The sequence below is a fragment of the Oryctolagus cuniculus genome, chromosome 9 (assembly GCF_964237555.1).
Source record: "Oryctolagus cuniculus chromosome 9, mOryCun1.1, whole genome shotgun sequence".
Lineage (NCBI taxonomy): Eukaryota > Metazoa > Chordata > Mammalia > Lagomorpha > Leporidae > Oryctolagus > Oryctolagus cuniculus.
Genome location: NC_091440.1, coordinates 18597036 through 18620977, shown reverse-complemented (window position 1 = coordinate 18620977; position 23942 = coordinate 18597036). Strand labels below are relative to the sequence as shown.

General features: G+C 37.9%; 1 protein-coding gene across 4 annotated transcripts in view; it reads left to right on the top strand.

Annotated features, from left to right (window-relative positions):
- The window catches only part of GPC6 (glypican 6), a 1178567-nt gene that overhangs the window by 578870 nt on the left and 575755 nt on the right, over window positions 1–23942 (top strand). For all 4 annotated transcript variants that reach the window (XM_002713000.5, XM_051850542.2, XM_070048691.1 and 1 more), the window contains exon 3: window positions 9417–9808. In XM_002713000.5, coding sequence (XP_002713046.1) covers window positions 9417–9808 — 392 coding nt within the window. The remainder of the gene's footprint in view (window positions 1–9416; window positions 9809–23942) is intronic.

Sequence of the window (23942 nt, the reverse complement as noted above, 5' to 3'; positions counted from 1 at the left end):
TTATCAAAATATGGATTTTTTTTTAGACTAGCATTGGAGCAAAGTGTGATTTTTTTTTCTTTGCATTTTCATTTCGGCACTATTTTCTATGCCAGGTTGTTATGAGATATTCTCTTTCTAAAATTCTCCAGGGATTTATTAGGCCAATCTTAGAGAAGTTTAAAGTAACTAAAGCTATCTAAGTCTTCCAAATCTGGGACCTGGGACATCAGGATACTGCCTAAGGTCTCCTGTGATTGTTGTCATTTTAATCACAATGGTCAGCTGTACATGCTATCCTTTGTTAGAACTTCCCTTTGGAAACAGAAGCAGAGACTTTTTGCATTCCTCTTGGACATTCACTTGTCACAGAAGAGGAACTGTGTGATCAACATTCTTGCCATTCCCTGTGCCTCTTATTGATTTCACACTGAGATTGCTTAAACAGAGATGAGGGCCCCTTTTTATGAATCTCCTTGCCTGGGACAAATAAACTGGGTATTTGTTATTTTAAAAACACTCATATCTCCTTAAAGGATAAGTAATATAAAGCTGTTTTGCCAGTGTTACAACACCTAAATACTATATTCTTTACTTAACTATGATATTGCCAGGGTATGAAAATATGATTTGTTTATAAATATAACTTTGCATGAATATGGGAACATATTTACCTAAGGGTATGATTATTGATAATGTATTTATTATAAAAGGAAGGATATGTAAAATATGATTTACATGTGCATATTTCATAAGATGAGGTACACACTTCTGTTTAGATAATTTTAGGATTTTTTTGTTGCTGTTTTTTTTTTAAATTTTTTTTAACTTTTATTTAATGAATATAAATTTCCAAAGTACGATTTATGGATTACAATGGCTTCCCCCACATACCGTCCCTCCCACCCACAACCCTCCCCTTTCCCACTCCCTCTCCCCTTCCATTCACATCAAGATTCATTTTCGATTATCTTAATATACAGAAGATCAGCTTAGTATACATTAAGTAAGGATTTCAACAGTTTGCTCACACAAAAACAAAAAGTGAAAAATAATAGATGATTTTTTTTAAATGATGATGAAATCAGATCAGACCTATTGTCATGTTTAACCCCAGTGAGAGTCAAGTTGGGAGTTGACAATTTCTTTTTTTTTTTTTTTTTTTACAGAAGATCAGTTTAGTATACATTAGGTAAAGATTTCAACAGTTTGCACCCCCATAAAAAAACAAAGTGAAATATATTGTTTGAGTACTCGTTATAGCATTAAATCTCAATACACAGCACATTAAGGACAGAGATCCTACATGAGGAGTAAGTGCACAGTGACTCCTGTTGTTGACTTTACCAATTGACACTCCTGTCTATGGCATCAGTAGTCTCCCTATGCTCCGGTCATGAGTTTCCAAGGCTATGGAAGCCCTCTGAGTTCTCTGATTCTTATCTTGTTTAGACAAGCTCATAGTCAAAGTGGAGGTTCTCTCCTCCCTTCAGAGAAAGGTACCTCCTTCTTTGAAGACCTGTTCTTTCCACTGGGATCTCACTCGCAGAGATCTTTTGCCAGAGTGTCTTGGCTTTCCATGCCTGAAATACTCTCATGGGCTTTTCAGCCAGATCCGAATGCCTTTAGGGCTGATTCTGAGGCCAGAGTGCTATTTAGGACATCTGCCATTCTATGAGTCTGCTGAGTATCTCACTTCCCATGTTGGATCACTCTCCCCTTTATTTATTCTATCGGTTAGTGTTAGCAGGTACTAGACTTGTTTATGTGCTCCCTTTGACTCTTAGTCCTTTCATTATGATCAATTGTGAACTGAAATTGATCACTTGGAATAGTGAGATGGCATTGGTACATGCCACCTTGATGGGATTGAATTGGAATCCCCTGGTATGTTTTTATCTCTACCATTTGGGGCAAGTCAGCTTGAGTATGTCCCAAATTATACATCTCTTCCCTCTCTTATTCCCACTCTTATGTTTAACAGGGATCACATTTCAGTTAATTTTCAACACTTAAGAATAACTGTGTATTAATTACAGAATTAAATCAGTCATATTAAGTAGAACAGACAAAAAAAACTACTAAGAGGGATAATGTATTAAGTTGTTCATTAACAGTCAGGGCTATGCTGATCAAGTCACCGTTTCCCATAGTGTCCGTTTCACTTCAGGAGGTTTCCTTTTTGGTGTTCAGTCAGTTGTCACCGATCAGGGAGAACATATGGTATTTGTCCCTTTGGGACTGGCTTATTTCACTCAGCATGATGTGTATGGACCAGTCACTGGTCTGTACACTGAAGATAAGATCCCTACTCTGATTGGCTTGCTTACAGTGGATATCGCCCTATGAGGAAAATGCACCAACCCTGGACATTTGAACATATACTCCATCTCAGTTATCTCCATCAAATAAATGATTTTAGGGGAAAATCACACATGCAAATTATTTATATGAGTATTTTATATGACTTTACAATGCATTTCAAAATTTATTTTTAAATATAGTTTATCTACTATCTTAGCACTTTATAATACCTCTCATTTGTTATTCAAATCATAAAGAGATCATTTGACTTAAGATAAGCCACAAAGCCACTCTACCGTGTTTTTATTTATTTTTTTTACATTTAAACAATTTATTCTTTAACTTTTTATTATGAAACACTTTAAACTTACATAGTGAAGAGAAAAGAATAACCAATCTTATATGTGTCACCTGGATTCAACAATTATTAACTCATGATCTATCTTGTTTTACCTATGACCTTTTCTTCCAATTAATTTTTCACCCTTTCTTCTAACTATGTCGAAGCCAATTACAGGCATCCTATTATTATATTTCAGTATATTGTGGACATTCAGAGGTGAAAAAGTGAATGGAAGCACACATATTATCTCTCTCTCTTTCAAATAAATTAAAAAACTTTAAAAGTTGATGCCTTTACTTTTCTCCTAGAATATAACAGAAACACATTGAATAGTAAATTTATTTTATTGCACGTCATTTTTATCTTCAATTAGTTCCTTTGCACAGGGAAAGGGACAACAGTTACTCAAGGGACAGTAATTAGTTACAATAATCCCTCAAACATGAAATAAATATATATAAGCAAATATATATATATATGTATGTATGTATATATATATATATATATATATATGATTCGCTTGACCAGTCAGAAATCATAGAGGCTTCTATCAAACCTTAGGAAGAATTGACTGAGCAAATCATGATGCATATAATGTACTAAAGCATTTGTGAAAACATACATACAGAGCAAGAGAAAGTAGGGATTAACAGGAAGAAGTGTCAAATCCAAATGAATTTTTGCTTTTAGTAACATTATCTCTGAATAATTATACATTCTGATTTTTCTCTTTTGAGTAAACTATTATTTGTAATATAATGTTATATACTTTCAGTGCCACAATTTTAAAAAGTGCATCCTTGAAGGTCTGCTTATCACACAAAAAATGCAAATGAAGTTTCAAAAAAACTGAGATAATAGAATGTGTATTCAAATGGATATTCAAAATAGTTCTTGCCCTCTTTCCCTTATATAATTGTGTGTTTCTTTCACCTGGATTAGAAGAAATAAAGAACGGCTTATTCTTGTTTATCAAACACAGTGACAATGGAACAAAGCTCCAACGAGTTTATTCAATCTGACAAATTATTTATTGAAAGGAAGAAGGCTCCATGTAGGAGACCACCCTATGTGAAATGCAAGCATTTTGGGAATTAGCCCAAATGTGGCATTCTGGGCATTGCATTAATGAAGGCAGACCATGTATTTGGGAAAGGCAGAGTTTGGAGAGGAAAGCAAGGTCTGGCAGAGCAGTCTTGACAACCAACATGTTTTTTAACTGAGGCGAGTGTATTTTATGTGTAGATGCACCTGAACTTAGAATATGGAAGAATGAATGTCTATTTTTTATGAATGTATAAATTTGAAGGATGAGGGGAAGGCAAATCAATGAAGATGTGGTTTGTAGCATTTCTCTCTCAGATGAGTCCACAAAGTCATCTCTGTCTGAGAGGAGTGCTCACCAGATCAAATCAGGATAATTTTGCAGTGGATATTCACATACATGCATCAATCTATTTTCATCTGCTCACTATTCACCACTTTTTAAGACCCTACCATGTGACAGGTACCATACAGCACACCAAGAATCTTACTGTGAATATAAAGTGAATTTTATTCCTTCCACTCCAGACACAGCTCTTCAAGGTTTTATTGTAAATAAATCATGAGGTTGATGAGGTCTAGAATGTGCTGGCTTTTTCTCAGAATATTTTTCTGTCCTCCTTTCAGGCTTCTGGAATTTATCAGTAGTACGCTAACTCTCAGCAGGTGAGGGTAAGGTGGGGGGTGAGAGTGATTTTGTACCCAAGAGGACATTTGGCAGTCTCTTGAGACATTTTGGTCATCACTATTGAGGGAGGGCAGTGCCATTAGTGTCTACCAGGTAGACACCAAGGGTGCTACTTGTATCTTACAATGCACAGGACAGCACCCTGTCCCCAACCCCTGGCACACCAAGAAAAGATGGTGCATCTCACAGTAGTAACAGTGTGGAGGATGAGACACACGTGACCTAGAGCAGTGGTAACCAGCTTTGAAAGACCACATAAGCTGTGACTTGACAGGAATGATAGCGCATGTGTCAAGGACACCCTGAGCAGCATCCATTGTTACCGACTCTCATCCCTTGGGGAAAAGGAAGGGGAAAGCCATGTAGGGATCCTGTCTTCTCACCCAGAAAGTCCAACATCGCAGAGCATAGATGGTCGTGAGGATCTCCCTCCACTGATACTTCTCGTTAACTCAGCATCGTCCTGCTGGCCACTTCAGGGTGTTATGTAAGCAAGGAGTTTTCTAAAAGCAGACAGAGGCTCTGAAATACAAAGCTGGAAGATGTGTGTGAATGAGGAGGGATTCTCCTACTCAACCATGAAGATATCAGGGTGCAGCAGGGTGGCCACTTTATTGTGTGTCTGTGAATCTCAACCCTTAGAGGATGTGTCGGCTTTCAGAACTATTTTATTTTCTATGCCAGCTCCTCCTTGCTGGTGTTCTTTAGCCAAATATTGGCTGGGATGACCAAACTCATTTAGTGGAGAACATGAGAATAGAAGAAGAAAAATATGCTCTGCAGTGCTTAATGCCAACCCCATGCCGAAAGCATCTCAGAACGTTTATTCTCAGTAGTGGTAATAAGACAACATGTCTGGCTTGAATAGGAGCTTTTGCTGTTGTGCGTGGACTGTGGGTTCCTAAGAGCTCCTCTAATCTGACTTCCCCCTCTTGTTCTTGCTTCCCTCTGGCCCTGTGTCCCACCTTACATTTCAATCCATTCATTTGGAGGCTTCATTTGAAGTCTCTCGTAGATGTCCTTGGGGCACCTCTTGGCTCCTCGGAGTTGATTTTTGTCCCTTAAGAGGTCTCTCCAAGTGATCAGGCAGTATCACACAGACTTTTTTTTTTGCTTTTGGAACAGTTGTGGTTTTTATCTCCAAGACTATTCCTCGACTTGAGGCCATCTGCCCCGCAGCAAACAGATGTTTGCGTGGAAATCTCCCCTCTAGATGAATAAAATCCTCCCAGAGGCTAAGGCAGGCTGGAAAAGTTCTTTTGTGCACCTATGAAGCATAACTGAGCCCTAAGCAACCACCTTTGATGTATATTTTGTGATTGGGGAAGAAAAAAATCAAATAGCATTTCTTGCGGCTAAACTGTTTCTTGCAGATGAGGATTTTTGTTGGCTGCAGGCCTTAAAGCAATGTGAGCTTTGCCCCCTCTGATTAAACAAAGGGTTAGCATGAGAATGCTTTTTCTTACATTGCACTTTTTTTTTTTACATTTGTTGTTTGGACGTAATATTTTATCAGCAAAATGGATCTGATAGCTGTCTTCTAAATCTATCTTTTTCTGGTTTACAGAGAAACCATTTTCATAAAGTACTTTGTTCAGTGTTAGCCTTCAAAAGGTGGAGGTTTACAGACATGCTGAAATGAAATGAGCATCCTTATTTCAGAGGATATTCGTTTTGTCTCAGTTCCCTGGATCCCCTGGTCTAGATCAATGTACCCTAAGATAGCAGCATTTGTCATAATTGGCTGATACATTAGTGTGTTTTGATAACAAGTATTAGCTTTCATTATGGGATCAGTATACCATATAATAATCTTGAATAAGGAGTAATAACTTGGCTTTTGAGGAGCAGTGAAGCTAACAGCAAACTTGAGATAATGGCGCATTCTTCAACCGAAGTTAAAGCTTGCAGTCTAGCAAAATGTTTCCTGAGCCACATTTATTTAAACATGATAACTTATTTTCTATATTCAATCATGAATACTGGCTTACACATCAGTGAGGCCAGAATGGAGTGGGAAGTTGCATTTTCACAGTTCACCTTCAAGATAGACATTAGGCCCAATAGTTCAGAATCCCCTAGTCAGGAGGGAAGAAGCCTAAGCAATGTTATCCTCAGAAAAAGACAAACTAAACTTTCATCCCTAGAGACAAACATCTGTAGCTGTAGTCTTTGGAGAGATGAGGACCAAACAGGTGTGTGTGTGTGTGTGTGTGTGTCTAGCTCTTTGCAAATACAGACCACATTATTGATTACTGACTGTTCATTGCTGAAGGCAGTTTTCTGTATTCAATAAATTTAGCTTTAATTCCTTGGTCTAACAAAATAATTGACCTCAAAAGAAGATGAATTAATGGCCTGTCCAGATCTCATGATTAGAATGCACTCTCTCTTCTCATCATATTAGTATTTTTCAATTCAGTGATTTTTCTATTCTTTTCTATCTCCTTTCACAATCTATAATACCTTTCATCATACTCCTGTATCAGCAGAGCCATGCTATTTTCACTCTTGAATTCAAGAAGAAAAGGTTTATACTTGGGTCATTTTTATACTATGAAATTAATATTAATTTAGTATAGCTTCTTTTTAGGACAAACTAATTAGCATTTCTGAAAAAATCGGTATGCTCTGATTTAATAAAATCTTAAGTAATATCAACATATAGCATATGTAAAATTTTTGATAAATTGATCCTTAGACCATTTTGAAAATGTTGCCTTGTTTGATTCAATACTTACTGTACTTTTTGAATCACTGAACATTAGAGTTCAATAAAATTTAATCTGACTTTACATTTAGGAAAATAAGAAGGACTATTTGGAGATATGAACAAAATTACACAGGATGTATAAGCCACAAACCATTAGATAATCCATATATTTTAACTGCTGGTGTAGAAACAGAATTTGTATATTTAAGAAAAAAAATGTATTATTTGATCAGAAGAAAGTAAGCAAGTGAACAGAGACCTGTTAAGCTTTGTTGTTTGGAGTTGTCATAATGATAGGTACCTTTCTTTTAATGATTGAGGCCACATTAATCTCTTTAATAAACAGAACCGAAGTAGCTAACTCTAGGGCTTCTCCAGCCAGTGTTGGAGCAACCACCAGTAGCTTCGCTGGAACCCACAGGATTCACCACGTTTTCCATCTGTGTCTTAGGAAGGAAACTTCCCCAGCCTGCAAGAAAGGAGAGTTGTTTTTTTTGTTGTTGTTGTTTTGTTTTGTTTTTTAATTTGTTTTTGTTTCGGTTTTTAAAATTCCTACTGAAGAGTTCTTAAACAACCCAAGACTTTCTTTGTCCTTGCATTTTTGAGAAGGGACATGGATCTAGAGGGTATAAAGGAACCCTGGAGAGGTAAAGCAGCTCCACTCTGTTGTTGGGAACTCAGATGGCCCAACTCCAAGGCATTGTCTATCCTTGGCTGTTTCCCCCACCTCAACTTACATTCCCCAAATGGGGTAAAACTTGAGCTGGCTCTACCTAGGCTCCTTTGTGCAAATGCATAGGTGACTACACGTTAAGTATTTCTGAGAGAGCCTAACATCTGAGCCGGAGAGGTCAATGGTGCTAACTAAAGTGCCATTGCAGGATGCGGGAGTTCATTTGCTGGTATATACTTTTTCATTTAGACTCAACTAACCAAAAAGCCAAAATTGCATTACTTATTCACGTTCTATAAAATGATCACTTATATTTATAACAATAACCCAAGACACTTCATGGCTTTCTGAACTCATTATGACCACCTAAATTATATTCATTATAGTTTTACTATTATATGAAGTTAATTACATTATGAATCTCTGAACACTGCTAATTGATTATAGAAATGAGAAAGAGTACAAATGCATTACTTTGAACACCCACTTATGGACTATCCCAAATAAAAACAATTTAAATGAATTTAGTACTAGAACAAGTTTATAATAATAGGGAACAAATGTATTACCAATATGCATTTTTATCATGTTATTGATAATACTTTGAACATATTTGCAACCTATTCTAATTTGAATTTATATAGAACCCGAGATTTTCTAAAATTTAGCAATAAATGACACAAATAATTGAGCTACTCTGAAGGCATATTAAATGGTAACTCTTAAAGTTAATAGCAGCTCTTTCGAAGCAAAATCAGAGCATCCTTTATTTTCTTTGTCTATTAGGTCATAGATGACCATCAAATCTCATTTAAAATATCACTTGCATTGATCTAAAATATTTTCAATCACAAGATATATTTTTGTATGAAAATGCCTATTAACAGCAATTATAGGGTAGGCATTTGGTGTGGTGGTTAAGATACTTCTTGGGGTGCCAGCACTGTGGCACAGCAGGTAAAGTCGCTACCTGCAGTGCTGGCATTCATATGAGCACTGCTTCGGATTCTGGCTGCTCCACTTCCGATCCAGCTCTCTGCTGTGGTCTAGGAAAGCAGTAAAAGATGGCCCAAGTCCTTGGGCCCCCACCCATATGGGAAAACCTGGAGGAAGCTCCTGGCTCCTGGCTTTGGATTGGTGCAGCTCCGGCTGTTGCAGTCAATTGGGGAGTAAACCAGCGGATGGAAGACTCTCTCTCTCTCTGCCTCTCCTCTCTGTGTAACTCTTTCAAATAAATAAATAAATAAATCTTTTTTAAAAAAAGGACACTTGTTAGGACAATTGTAATCTATATCAGAATTCCTGAGTTTGATTCATTTTTAAAAATTGTTTTAAGATTGATTTATTTATTTGAAAGAGTTACAGAGAGGGAGAGACAGAAAGAGATCTTCCATCCACTGGTTCACTCCCTAAATGGCTGCTATGACTAGAGCTGGGCCAGACCAAAGCCAGGAGCTTCTTCTAGGTCTCCTGCTTGGTTCAGGGTCTCAAGTACTTGGACCATCTTCTCTGCTTTCCCGGTCCCATTAACAGGGAGCTGGATTAGGTGAAGTAGCCAGGACTCAACCCAATGCCCACATCGGTAAAGAAAAGCAGTTGTATTTCAGATAAGTCGATGTGTTAGACTTTGTAGATCTTATAACATATGACTGCTTTCTTGTTTTGCGTGCAGAATTTTTCCGAGAGCTCCTGGAGAATGCAGAAAAGTCACTCAATGATATGTTTGTAAGGACCTACGGCATGCTGTACATGCAGAATTCAGAAGTGTTCCAGGACCTGTTCACGGAGCTCAAAAGATACTACACCGGGGGCAACGTGAACCTGGAGGAGATGCTCAATGACTTCTGGGCCCGGCTCCTGGAACGGATGTTTCAGCTGATAAACCCTCAGTATCACTTCAGCGAGGACTACCTGGAATGTGTGAGCAAGTACACAGACCAGCTGAAGCCGTTCGGAGATGTGCCCCGGAAGCTGAAGATTCAGGTTACCCGTGCCTTCATTGCGGCCCGAACCTTTGTCCAGGGGCTGACGGTGGGCAGAGAAGTTGCAAACCGAGTCTCCAAGGTAATTGAAAACTTGCTATTTTTCTATTTGGGCTTCTTTAATTCTGCTTTTAAAACTAACGCTTGCCTCCTTAAAAAATTCAAGGTAAAATTCATAGTTACAGGGCTCCTTCTCTTAGAGGAATCAGCTAAAAGTAACAACTTCATTCTGGTTTTGTTTGTTGCTTCCTTTATATGAGGAAAGAGGATTTCAAGCAGCTCCATGTGATTTGGAAAATAATGCCCGTATTTATCAACAATATAGCAGTGAAACTTTAATCAAGAAAGGTGCAAAGCCAGGAGTCTTGTTCCTATGACGCTTGGCATTTCCGATGAGAGTTTTAAGGGAGGGTCCATCAGAGGGGATGATCCCCTGGAAGACAAGGCGACGGTCTGCAGGTGGAGACCAGCCTTTGTTCGGGACAGCAGCACCTGGCATTTCTTCTCCTTTCTCACATGTGTCAAAGTGGCCAGATTCCTTCCTGCTGAAGAAAGAGGCTTTGCCGACACCTGTGGACTGGATTAGGGCGGACTAATAGGTGTAGAATGTAGAATCTGGCATTCCTTTTGTTATCCGTTATCTTTGTAAGTCCGCACTATGTATTGTGTTGGGTTTATGAAAAAGCTAAATCACTAATCCGCTTCGGGGCCTTTCCTTGGGGGTGACGTCTCAAACCTTTAATGCAGGGATCATTCTCTTCTATCTTTAAACACTGAGTAATTCCTGTGTAGAGGATCTCTGCTGTTTAAGTTCTTGCTTGACATTTAACTTCTCTTATGAGATGGGTCTGCCCATTTATGAGGTCTGTCCCACAGATAAACTGACAGATAATGAGTTTAAGAAGTAAAGTAAAAGCAAGACTTAGCAGGATTCTAATATTATGTCATTCCAAAAAGGTCATATTTGTACAAAGATTATTGCAGAACACTACTTTTTCATTGCAGGGCTGTGCCAAAGAGCCACAGTTTTGTTTTGTTTTGTTTTGTTTTGTTTTGTTTTGTTTTGTTTTTCATAACTATTGATACTCTCCTGCTATGTTTTTTTTCCACTTTGATCACACTATTTATATTTTGCCATAACAATAATGAATACCTTAGAATATTTCTCTGGGACACTTTTTATAAACTTGTAATTCATTTTATTTTTTTTTTTTTAATTTGAAAGGAAGGTAGACATAGAGGGATGTTTAATCTGCTGGCCTAATCCCCAAATGGCTGCAACAGCAGGGCTGGGCCAGGATAAATCTATGAGCCCAGACTCCATCCGGGTCTTCCATGTAAGTGGTGGGGACACAAGTACTTGAGCCATTCTCTGCTGCCTCCCAGGACGCACATCAGCAGGAAGGTGCATTGTAAGTGAATAGCTAGGACTTGAACAAGGCATTCTGATGTGAGATGTAGGTGTCCCAAGCCTTGGCTTAACCCCATGTACCACAATGCCCACCACATACAACCCATTTTCAAATGATGAATTTCTAAAGAGTTTATTGGACTGTATGGAAAGGTTATTTCCAAAATAACTTTACAGGGATAGTAATAAATGGCTTCATAATGCAAAGTTCATATAACTTCAAAACAGTACTTCTTATTGTATATCAACAACATTTAGATGCCAAAGGAACCAAGTGCCCCAAAAGTAGATTAATAAGAAATTAGCCAGGTAGAATAGCCAAGAGCAAGTATGATCACCTGAAGAGAGTCTGTAAACTACAGATAACCATACAACATAGATATGCATTCCACATTTTCTTGATCAGATGTCATTTGTTGTAAAAACAAGTTAAATAAAGGTAATAAGTGAAACTGCAGATATGAACAGTCACAGAAGCATCTGATGGAAGCCTTTGCTTTGGTCGGAAAACTAAGCCTGCATCTAGCCCTTGAGAAACATGAGATCAGGCCGGCGCCGCGGCTCACTATGCTAATCCTCTGCCTTGCAGCGCCGGCACACCGGGTTCTAGTCCCGGTCAGGGCGCCGGTTGCCCCTCTTGCAGTCCAGCTCTCTGCTGTGGCCAGGGAGTGCAGTGGAGGATGGCCCAAGTCCTTGGGCCCTGCACCCCATGGGAGACCAGGATAAGTACCTGGCTCCTGCCATTGGATCAGCGCGGTGTGCCGGCTGCAGCACGCCAGCCGTGGAGGCCATTGAAGGGTGAACCAACGGCAAAGGAAGACCTTTCTCTCTGTTTCTCTCTCTCACTGTCCACTCTGCCTGTCCAAAAAAAGAAAGAAACATGAGATCAGACGTTAAAAAGAATGGAGTGACACCTGCAAACATTCCCGATAGTTCTTACTGATCCTGCCTGAGTAGGAGTAATGCTTAGATGCACACAGGGTGGTCTGGGAAGGCTCTGGTGAGATAAGAGAATCTCTGTTTTCTGGTGAAGCCGCTGTACTGCTGACTCTCTTGTGTTCCCGAGCATGGCATGAGCAACAGCTGCATAGATGGCACTTCTCTCGGTGCCTTATTTGAGGCATCTGTCTATCCAAAGCTGGCACATTCTTCTTTATGGTAGAGGGTAACATCATGGGGCAGCCATCAGAGGAATATGACTTTTTTGTTTATCTTTCCAGGGTGATAAGCAATATATTCTTCAATACTGCATTCTTGCTTTCCTGGCTTCCTTCAGGACCAACATTCATTTGTAGAGCAGGTACTGCGGGTGTGTGATGTAGTTAGTGGATCATGTTGTCATAGAAAAACACTTGCTTTATGCAAATATTGCCTGATCTGACCTGGGTTTCATTAGCCCTAATCAACTAAAATCATAAATCCTAGGCTGACACATAGCACTGCCTTTGGAGAAAGATAGACAGAAGTAGGTGGGTAGGAAGGTAGGTAGATTTCTTCTGATTAAAAGAAGCTGAATCTTTTTTTTCTGAATGTATGACTCAAGCATTTCAGTGTTTTACCAATGAATTTTCTCACCTAATAATTACCAGATGGTCTATAGCTCAGTAAACTAGAAATAAATCTACTAGTGTTACAATGATTTTCAGCACCCAAACTATCTTTATAAGAAGAATAAAATATTACTAGAACTAAATACATTAAGTGGAGAAGAAAAAATTCTATTGAGTTTTGGGCCTTCCCTAAATATGAGAAGCTTCCCTGTGCTCTAGTAATTACATGATTTAGAGTTGGTGAAATGATGGCCAAAGAGTTAAAAAATTTGGGACAAAATTCCCAATTTGAGATCCACAGAGTAGTTTTATCTCCTGAAGGATATTTTGGGAATTTTTTACCCTTCCATTTCTCTCTCTCTATCTCTTTTTACAGTGACTTTTTATATCTTGACGACATCATTAATAAGTTCTAATTAATTGTTTAGACTAGAAGATTTATCTCCTTGGCAAAACATAGCAGTTTGACACAAATGTTTTGACATACTGTTATAGGGAATTTCCCTGTAAGAAAAATGAATGGACTAGTTTGTAAGCATCAGCAGAGTTAATTTGAGAACTCATGCTTGATATTTTATGGATATAAATTTTGTTTTTTTTTCTAGCCTTTGGATGGAACAAGTTTACTTTAAGTAACTCTACCCCCAAGCTATTTCTCTTACAGTCATTATGTGATTGTAGAGTGACTATCTATGTCCTTGAGCTGAGAGTCATTTTCTCTGTGAATTGCCATTTTTGAGCATGCCAAGTGTTGGCAAGACGTGGAGTATCAGGAGCCTTCACTCTTTGCTAGTGAAAGTGTGCAGAATCTTTGCTGTTTTTCACCTCTGATTCTTTTAAGTTACATAGCTGTGATCAAGTCTCTGAACTCCCTGTGGTTTATAGGCTTGTTAGCCAGGCACTTGGCATGCTCACTATATTGTGATCAATAATGTAGGGTGAGTGTGGAAAAGCAAAACTCTAAGCTGCCTGTAAAAATAGGTGATAATGTAGTAGCCCAGATAGAATAGATCTATGTATTAGCATTGTCCCTTTATTAAAGCACCACCTCTTCCCCGATACACGCCCATCAGTGAGTGGGGACATGCATGCCCACAGCCACTCTGAATGCTGTGAGTCATTGTGAAGAACAGAGTAGGCTTCCTAGGGAGATCTGAGCAGTTTGCTTAATCCAAGCTTCTGTTACTCATTGTGGAGGCAAATGCAGAAACAAATCTGGTGTCTTTCCAGTCTATCATGATGTCATTTACACAAAGATGTGCCTGTCATATCTTCCAGCTTAATTAAAGAGTCTTCTATGAGTCAAAGCTGTAAATTATGTGAAAAGCAATCATTTTAACTATGGAAGTCATGTCGTGGATTCATTCCAGATGAATCAAATTAGGTAGGTAGTAGAGTTGGGATTCCTAGAACTTGAACTAATGACCAATACTCTTAAGTATCTATCCATCCCACTATCATCTATATTGCTGTCAATCTATCATCTATCTGTCTTTTCTTTTTAAGATTTGTTATTTATTTTGAGGCAGAGTTATGGTGAGGACACACACACACGCACACACAGCAGGCAGGGAGAGAAGGATTTTCCATCTGCTGGTTCACTCCCCAAATGACTGCAATGGTCACAGCTTAACCAGGCCTACCCCAGGATCCTAGAACTCCTTCTGGGTCTCCCATGTAGGTGGAAAGAGCCCAAGTGCCTGGACCATCACCCACTGCTTTCCCAGGTACATTAGCAGGGGTTGGTTTAGAAGTGGAGGAGCAGGCACTCAATCCAATGCTCATATGGGATGCTGGTGTCATAGGCAGCAGCCTTACCTGCCATGGCACTCTGGCCCCTATCATATTTTTTCTATCTACAATCTTTCTTCCTTGCAGATCTTGACTTTAAAATGAGAATATGGCTTTTAATCTTTGGTAAGACCAGAATATTTTCATCAACAGACCTTGAAGAGATGCTAAAGTGGTTCATCCACCTGAGCAAATAGCTCTGAATTAACAATGTGTGTCTAGAAAGCAATAGGCAGAGCCAATTTTCAACAAATGCATTGGGTGCATTATGAGGCTAAAAAATTTATCATCAAATTTGATGAAATGAAGTCTGTAAAACTCCTCCATTTAAGGCATTCTCTGGTCACAATGGAAAACCATTCTGAATTTATTGTGAACTAATTTTACAAGGGAAATGGCATGCCTTTTAGCTGTTCAATTCAGGGAAACAATTTAAGACACAAAATAAGACTGCCTTTTGTGACTATCACCCGAATTACTGTTTTGTTCCTTTTGTGACAATTTTTTAATTGAAGTTAATTTTTTGGAGTGATCCAGAAATGAAAAGGTCCACCGAAAGGCCTTGGGTGAATGAAACAATTGTTGTAGTTTTTCTGTAGTTAGTGTTTTCTCTTTAGAAACTGATTGGTTATTTAGTGTAGATTACCTCAGTAGTATACAATGTCAGCAGTATAAGTAAATCTTTTGAAACTATCAGTAGGGCTTCTATGTTGACATCTTTTAAATCACCATACGTAACCTATGCTTGCAGCCTTTGACCTTATATTTTGGAAGTACATTGAAATTTAATGATAACTACTGATAATAATATTAGTATACTAGGAATCACAACAATAGACATAAATTATTAATATTCATTGAAAATGTATGAATTTTATCACAGTGCAGGTACTATGCTAAGCTCTTGAAATCACGAAACTATAAGGAGATCAAGGTGTTCGAAGAAAAAACAGTTTCCTTCTGTGTAATAGCACATGGGATGCATCATACTTGAGTCTGCACAAGAGAGACGTTTCCATTTTGGCTTAAATAATTTAATTGCTTTGATTAAAGCATTTGATTATTTTTCCTACTTTTAAATTATCTTGCAAAATTTATAGTCTGGATATACAGATTTGGAAAATGGTTATAGAAGAAAGCAAAATGTGAGGAAAGTGAAATCATTTATTTCCAAAACATTAAATGCTGTTTGTATGTCACTTTCTTGACCTTTTGTAGTTTGTGTCTGTTTCTAATAACCCACATTTGAGTTATTTTACTTAATTTTAATTATGCTATCTACAGGAATTCCATTAAAATAAGTACATTTTCTCTCCCTGAATCCAATGTTGAAGTATTAATTTCATTGAAATGAGAAGTTAAGTGGCTCCTTAATCCTGTCTAAAAAGTACTATGAATAGAAAAGTTTAGGAACCACAGTTTTGTCAAAACTTTACTTCTCAGATACATCCTCTGCCCCTTACAGAGGTGGTTTTTTATGATAATCCACCATTTATCTGACCCAAATTCTGGATCTTTTTTATAAAAACAGAGCCAGTATGGAGTTTCTTTTTTTTTTTTTTTTTTTTTTTTTTTTTTTTTTTTTTTTTTTTTTTTATTGACAGGCAGAGTTAGAGAGACAGAAAGAAAGGTCTTCCTTTTCCATTGATTCACCCCTGAAATGGCCACCACAGCCGGTGCGCTTTGCCGATTGGAAGTCAGGAGCCGGGTGCTTCCTCCTGGTCTCCCATGCGAGTGCAGGGCCCAAGCACTTGGGCCATCCTCCACTGCACTCCTGGGCCACAGCAGAGAGCTGGCCTGGAAGAGGGGCAACCGGGACAGAATCAGGCGCCCTGACAGGGACTAGAACCTGGTGTGCCGGTGCCGCAGGCAGAGGATTAGCCAAGTGAGCTGCAGTGCCAGCCTGCCAGTATGGATATTTAGCTCCATTTTAGCAATAAATTTTTGTCCAGGGAGTTTTGTACATCAAGTGCTATTGGTAATTTCTTAACATTTATAGACTAAGTAACTTAAATACTTGGCAGATATTAATTGGAAAGAGGAAAAACAGAAACAAGTAATATCAATATATATTGAAAGAATTATCAATAAGTACTTTAATAACTGGGTACAAGTACATTTCCAGGGATATAGGTGTCTGAGCCATGTGTTGAAGGAAGTGTGTATATTGGACAGCTGATCAAGAAACCAAGAATGGTGCAAGGTATTTTAAGCAGCCAACAGTTGAGCACAAGAGCAGAGGTATGAAACTGAATTATGTGTACAGAGTGTTATAAGCTGATGGAATTCTTAAGGAATAAAGTAAAAAGCACTGTATAGCAGGAGATAAGTCCAAAAACCTTAACCTTAGCTGAACCATTGAGTAACAACTCTTTCATGAATGATTCTATGCATGTTTATTCTGCCCATGTAATGAAAAAGATACATTTTCCATGGATAGACACATTCCAGTGTTTTTGAGGGACATGTGCTGAACACATACTATGTGGCAGGAATTGTTCAGTAAGAAACAAAGAGAACAATGAGTGAAATCACCTATAAGGAAATCATAGTCTGTCCAGAGGAGACAGAGGTGTAAAAGGTTCAAATGTAGTACAAACAGTTGGGTTGATGATGGGACTGTGGATAAAATTCTGTGGGAACCAAGGGAAATACATGCTTTCTTTGCTCAATTGGCGAACAGGGCACCTTAGAGTAGGGGATAGATAGATGTGGAATTAAAGAATGGAAGAAAGGCTTACAGAGGGGAGCAAGGGCATGGTTTTCTTGCCAATGCCCAACATGTACAAAGATTTGAATCATGAAAAGTTGTGGTTCTTTGGAAATGAGACCAGCAGGGAGGTTTGGACCATCTCATATGGTCATTCTGTTTCAACTTCAGGAATTTGAACATCTTTGCACAGACAAGGGCTGTCTGCCAAGATTTTTCAAAAGAGAAATACCAGATTTTCCTTAAGAGAAATGGTCATAGAGATGATATACTGGATGGAGGGAGACTGATTTCAGATGCTAGGATGGGAATCTGTTGTAATTGACCAAATGAGAGATGTCTGGTGCTCTCTTTTCAGTTTCTATCTCTAGCATCCAATAGTTTTTGGCACACACTTTGTTTCACTTTGGGAACTGTTGTCTGTCTGCTGACTGGTCTGAGAACGACGAAGATAATAAATGTTTGTTGGCAACGGATGATAACATTTGCTAGAGAAAGAAGGGAACAGGATCAGATGAAAAATCAGGGAGTTATACATTTAAAGAGGATTCAGAAGAGGAAGACAAATGATGGGAACCAGAAAACCGTGGTGTCTTGAAAGTTAAGAGAAAGAGATTTTAAGAAATAAGGAAATTGACAGCATCAACTGTTGTGGACAGTGACATGAGAAGGGCAGAGGAAACAGACCTTTGAGGCTGTCTGTGAAATGTTACTAAGTTTAGCAAGCACATTTTGACCAGAGTGAATTTAATTGTTTCAGACATTAACTTTTGTCCCTACATGTTCAAGAACAGGGTACGCAGACAAGTGTTATCATTCATAACAAGTACAAAAAATGCAGTCTTTTAAAAACCTTCACAGCAATTGCACATTTCCCCACATTTCCCTAACATCCAAGACACCATCGGTAGACTTCCTTGGTTGTAATTGAACTTGCGTGATCAGTCCCCTATGGCATGAACTGCATGCGTATTGATTACGTTCTCTCTTTTTTTTTTTTTTTTTTTTTTTTTTTTTTTTTGACAGGCAGAGTTAGACAGTGAGAGAGAGACAGACAGAGAGAAAGGTCTTCCTTCCATTGGTTCACCCCCCAAATGGCTGCTGCGGCCGGTGCGTTGCGCCGATCCGAAGCCAGGAGCCAGATGCTTCCTCCTGGTCTCCCATGCGGGTGCAGGGCCCAAGCACTTGGGCCATCCTCCACTGCCTTCCCGGGCCACAGCAGAGAGCTGGACTGGAAGAGGAGCAACTGGGACAGAATCCAGTGCCCCGACCGGGACTAAAACCTGGCATGCTGGCGCCGCAGGCAGAGGATTAGCCACGTGAGCCCTGGTGCTGGCTTCGATTATGTTTTAAAGGATAGATACTTGCTCATGACATATCAGGAAAAATAGTTCATTTGAACCACAACGGATAGTTCGAGATGCAGTATTTCAGAATAATAAGAAAATAATGAACATATTTTGACTGATCCTGTTGGTATGTTTAGTCTTTTATCTTTTTCTGTGTTCAGTCTCTCAGAACATCTTGCTGTGCCTTCCCCCCTAGCCTTTTCTCCCTGTGGTATATTCTCTATATTTACAACCACAATGGGCTCTCAGTAAACCCATTCTGATTGGCAAGTCTGCTTTTCGCTTGTGTCCCACAAATACAAGGACTCCTCTGGGGCCATGGAAAATGTGTGCTACAAGCAGACAAGACATCTTTGTTACTAATAGGGTACATCCACTGGTGATATGTGCCAATTAAGGCACAACACAAATATAAAAAAAGCCCAAGGATAAAACTCTAGTGCTATAACTCAAAGAATGCTGCTTCTAAAATGGCTTCATAAAGAACAATGGACCTGACAGTTTTTATACCAGTGTCAATGCTACCTCTGTTATTGGATATTTAACTTTGAACACATTAATGCTCTTCCTACCTGAAGGTTCTGGGAAAGGAGGTTTGAACGTCATGCTGTGATTACTTACACATGCAAAAGCTCGCTCGGAGCAATGACAGGAAGCATTGCTGGGTATGCGGCATCATAGGCCAGACTTGAAAGTTTGGAGGATTTCTCTTTTATTGTCCCATCTTTAGATATTTATTGTTACAAGGACATTCCCTGATGTGCCATCAGTGCACTGTAGAGGTTTATGAGCCACGATATACATCAAAAAGAATTTTAATAAAGCTTGACAGATATATTGCATTAATAGTGCTGACACAGTGAAGCAGGACGTATGTAGGGAGCATGACATGCTAGTATTTTCCAAAATGGGGTGTTAGGTCATACAGATATTTGCTTGTAAGAATGGTAGGGGGTACGTTATGACATTCCATGGGTTTTCTTCCCTGTTATCTTTGTGATTACAGGCTAGGGTTATCCCCCTGCATTTGTACTTTTTCTGCCTCTTCACCTTGATAAGCGGCATTCAGCACAAACACAATGGATCAATCCCAGATCCTTAAATATAGCACACAACATGGAAATGCTACTTTTTCTTGTGTCCAACTGTCCAAGGAAATGGACAGTTTAGAGTGTCAGTAATAGGATAATGTGACCTTGGGATTCAAATGAGAGTGAAACTATAGCCTAAATCAATAGATACTCCACGTTAACATCAGACAGCACTTAAGCAGCTTGCATAGACAGAATTTTTAAACTTATTTTCACCCTTGCAGGAACGAGCTACATGTCAAAAATGCTACTGGTATACTTAAATCTTAGAACACAGTGGGTTTTATATGGAAATTTTATTCTCTTTGGCTCATAATATCTGAAAAGATCAGAAAAGCAAGCTTTTTGTGTGTGGAAATTTTGTAATCAAGAAGCTCATCCCTTGAAATTTAGAACTTTTAGAAGATATATTAACTATGGAAACATAAGGCTTCATACGGTCCTTTTAGTAGGTACACAAGTACCTACTTAAGGTAGGCACTTAAAACTTTCATTTGCTCCTGGAGTTCTAAAAAGATATTTTCTTATTAAAAAATTTATATATATCAAGATATAAGGCAACTTTTTAATGAAATATATTTCCAAAAATGAGCAATAGGTAATAAGTGCACGGTTTTATAATGCTTTTACAAACTCCAAAGAACCAAGCACTCTTCAAAGATCTTCATTCCTTCCTTCTGAGGATTTTTTTGCTCAAATGAGAGGCTGGGCCAAGAAGATTTCAATGGTGCTAGCAAGAAAGCATTTTATTGAGAAGACAAACCTTATGATATACTGCTGCATTTGTAGGCTGAAGATAACTATATAAAATATTTATGACACAATTTCCATAAAATATCAGAAATATCTATTTTGGAATGGAGAAAAAAGTACCTTGACATTTTGGCTAGAATGGCAGATAGAATTCAGATTGCAAATTTTATCTTGGCAGATCCTTTTTTTTTTTTTTTTTAGTATTAAAGTGGTAGATTTTTTTTTTCAGGAACAGTCTGATATGCCAGATGTTGAATAAACTGTAAAATCTTTGACCCCTAGATATCTAAGATCTCCCTCTTGATCTATTAGTTTGTCACTTGTGTTTAAATTATGGGACAAAGAGAACTGGGGAAGTAATATAATCTTAGGAATCATCCCAAACAATTGGAGATTTTTTTCCCCTTCAAATTATCAAGAAAATGCAAACAAAACTGCCCTTCTAGATTAAGTGACCTGAATATTTATCATCTTTTAATGGTCAGAAAAATCATTTATTTTCATGTTTTTATGACTATAAAATTTATATGTACTCATCCAAAAATTGTTTTTGAAAAGCACAGAATACAATGAAGAAAACAAAATAATCCTAAATGCCCAGAGGATTAGTTACCCAGAGGTAACTAATTTCAAAAATTTGTGTTTCTAGTATACCTCTCATTTAATCTGATATCAAATCATGTTGGATGTTCTAATAGTGAATTCTTCTTTTGCATTTTAACATAATATGCATTTTCCTATATTAGTTATCAGTGATAGTTCTTTAAAAATTACTCCTATATCTTAAAACCATCTTTAATACCTACAAGATTCATTTGCTGCCAATATATCTGGGAATCATTCATGAATAGTAACTTCCTCAACACTTTTACAAAAGAAGAAAATACAGTCCTCAGTGGTTTGTGTGCATGCGTGTGCATGCGCATGAAATTGTGCACCTGTCCTGACTCATTTTCAGTCAAAATTCCAGGATGTATGACTTCCTCATCATGTATTCGACTATAAAGTTTATTGATTGATTTATCACACTCCAGATAATGGCATGACTTAGAAGCATTTTTGTTTCTTTTTTCAAAAGTGAAAAGAAAGGTGGAAGCATGAAGGGGATGTAGGAAAGAGACTGATAGAAAAATATTTAGTAGAAATCCACAGGCAATACTTTCCATTGGGTCAAAAATCTGAATCTATGCCAGATTGCAAACTGGTGGACTGTGGTCCAAACTGGCCCACAGATAACATTTTTTTTTTTTGGCATGGATTCTTTAAAATTTCAAATGGAATTTCAAGATTTGGAGAATTCACATAAAATGTGGATTTTTACACTTTCTTGGAAGGTACAACCACTCTGGGCTTGCAACCGCATAGCAAAAATCAGCTGGAGTTGATTAATGTTTAGACTGAACTTGTTTAGCTTCAATAGCCATGTCCCAGCTTGACGCAGGTCTGGTCACTCCTTTAGTTGGCATGATGCTTAAGTTCGTTGTCATCTTTCGTAATGCTTGGCTTTTGCTTTCATAAAAGAGAAATGTTTCTCTGTACCTAGTCTTCTACCAAAAATGAAATACTGAAAGCCAAATTTCAATGAAAAAAAGCCAAATTTCAAGGCCATGTTTGATGAAAAAAAAAAATAGTATAGTAGGTAGCTGTATTCTGATAGCTGTTATGAGGGCACTCCAAAAAAGTTTGTGGAAAATGCATTTAAAAGGTAGATTTATTTGGGTCCAGAAAAAGTTTTTGAAATCCATACATACAAGGGATCTTCAATGTATATCACGAAAAAATATGCATGGAATCTAAAAGTATTCCTTAATCAAATGTTAGAATGGGGAAAGACTCCCCCTCCCTTAACTTACCAGTGACCTCAAAAACATCCTCGTAATATGTACAACTCCAGGTTTATTCCTGAGAAAATGAATATTAAGTGAGCATAGGGCCTAGCATTTTTTCCCATCAAGGTCATCATAGTGTCATTACCATTATGAAATGCTGTTCCTGTCTAATGTAAATTGAAGCTGATGGATGTTGAGCAGTGCTCCTTGCCACCCACCACTTTCACACATTGGCCTTTCAGCCTTACTTAAAACTCCAAGATAGGTCGGGTTATTATCCCAGTTATTAGACAAGGACCCTGGGGCTGAGTGACACTGAGCCTCTTCTGCAGTTCTACACTGCATCAGGAAGAGTTGAGGTTTTTGTCTTTGAAGAGAACAACCTTTTTTGAGAGAATAAAGCTCCTTGGCATATAGCAGTACCATTTAATAGAACACTTACGTGAACTATGTAGGTAATTCAAAATTTTCTGTAACTACAATAAAGTACAACTGGCCCATAGACCTGTGTCATCTGAATAGAACATTTTATTTAACCCAACGTACCCTAAACATTGCCATTTAACTATGAAATCAATGGAAATATCAATATAACGTTTCATTTTCTTATAAAATCAGTTTTAAAAGAAATTTTAAATTGCTCTGATACAATTAGATCTTTTTTTAAAAAAATCTAATACTCATAATATGTGGCCCATAATCAAATTAAATGACTCTAAACCACATAACTCGTTTGTGTTGAGGTACCATTTAGGATAGATCATAATTTTCTGGAAGAGAATCTACTTTTCAGATCACAACCTCTGAAACAATGTTTCTTTTGGATTTCTCATGAGAATAAATACATACTTGATTAAATTTCAGTGTGTATTTTGTGCTTAAACACATCTTGATTTGTACTAGACACATGTTATATGCCCAAGAACCACATGTACCTAGTAGGTACTAAAGTGTACTGTATATTAATATTGTTTTAATGCATTTTTCTATTTATAGAAAATAAACCCTAAAAGTCTAGTTATAAGGAAAATTGAGAGCCATTTTTTTTTTGCATAATGCATTTTTATCATTGGAACTCTGTGATTAGAATTCTGACATAAATAACGTGGCCACTTTATGGTTAGGTTTGTTTTTGCCATTGTCTCAAAAGTCCTATATGTGACGGGACCTGTTTTCCCCAAAATAATGTGCAACAAAGCTTTCGAAAAATCATAATGGATGGATTACTCTGATTTTTCAGTCTTTTCAATCCTGAGAAAGTGGATGAGACTAATTAGTTGTCAGCTGCCTGACATCAACAATCCACACAATTAATATGTGCCAAGTTGTGATCTTGAGAGGCTCTCTGTGCTATTTAGCTCATTTGAAAGGTCCAACTGCTCATAAAAGGGGCCCATCATCAGATTCAATGTCTCAAAACCACATGACTCATTTGTGTTCAGATAGATTTGAGAGTATTCAATATTTTTTGGTGTGTAAAAATATTTTTCAGATAACTGCCCCTGAAACATTGGTCCCCTTAAGTTGTCACAAAACATTGTAATGTATAGTTTAAAATCAATGGGAAGTACCAGAATTGTGGTGCTTAGATTAAGCCACCAACTGGAATGTCTACAGCTTGTATAGGAGTCCCAGCGCCATTTCTGAAACAGCTTCCTGCTATTGTACCTTGGACTCAGCATATGATGGCATAAGTACTTGGGTCCCTGCCACCTTTGTGGGAGACCTGGAT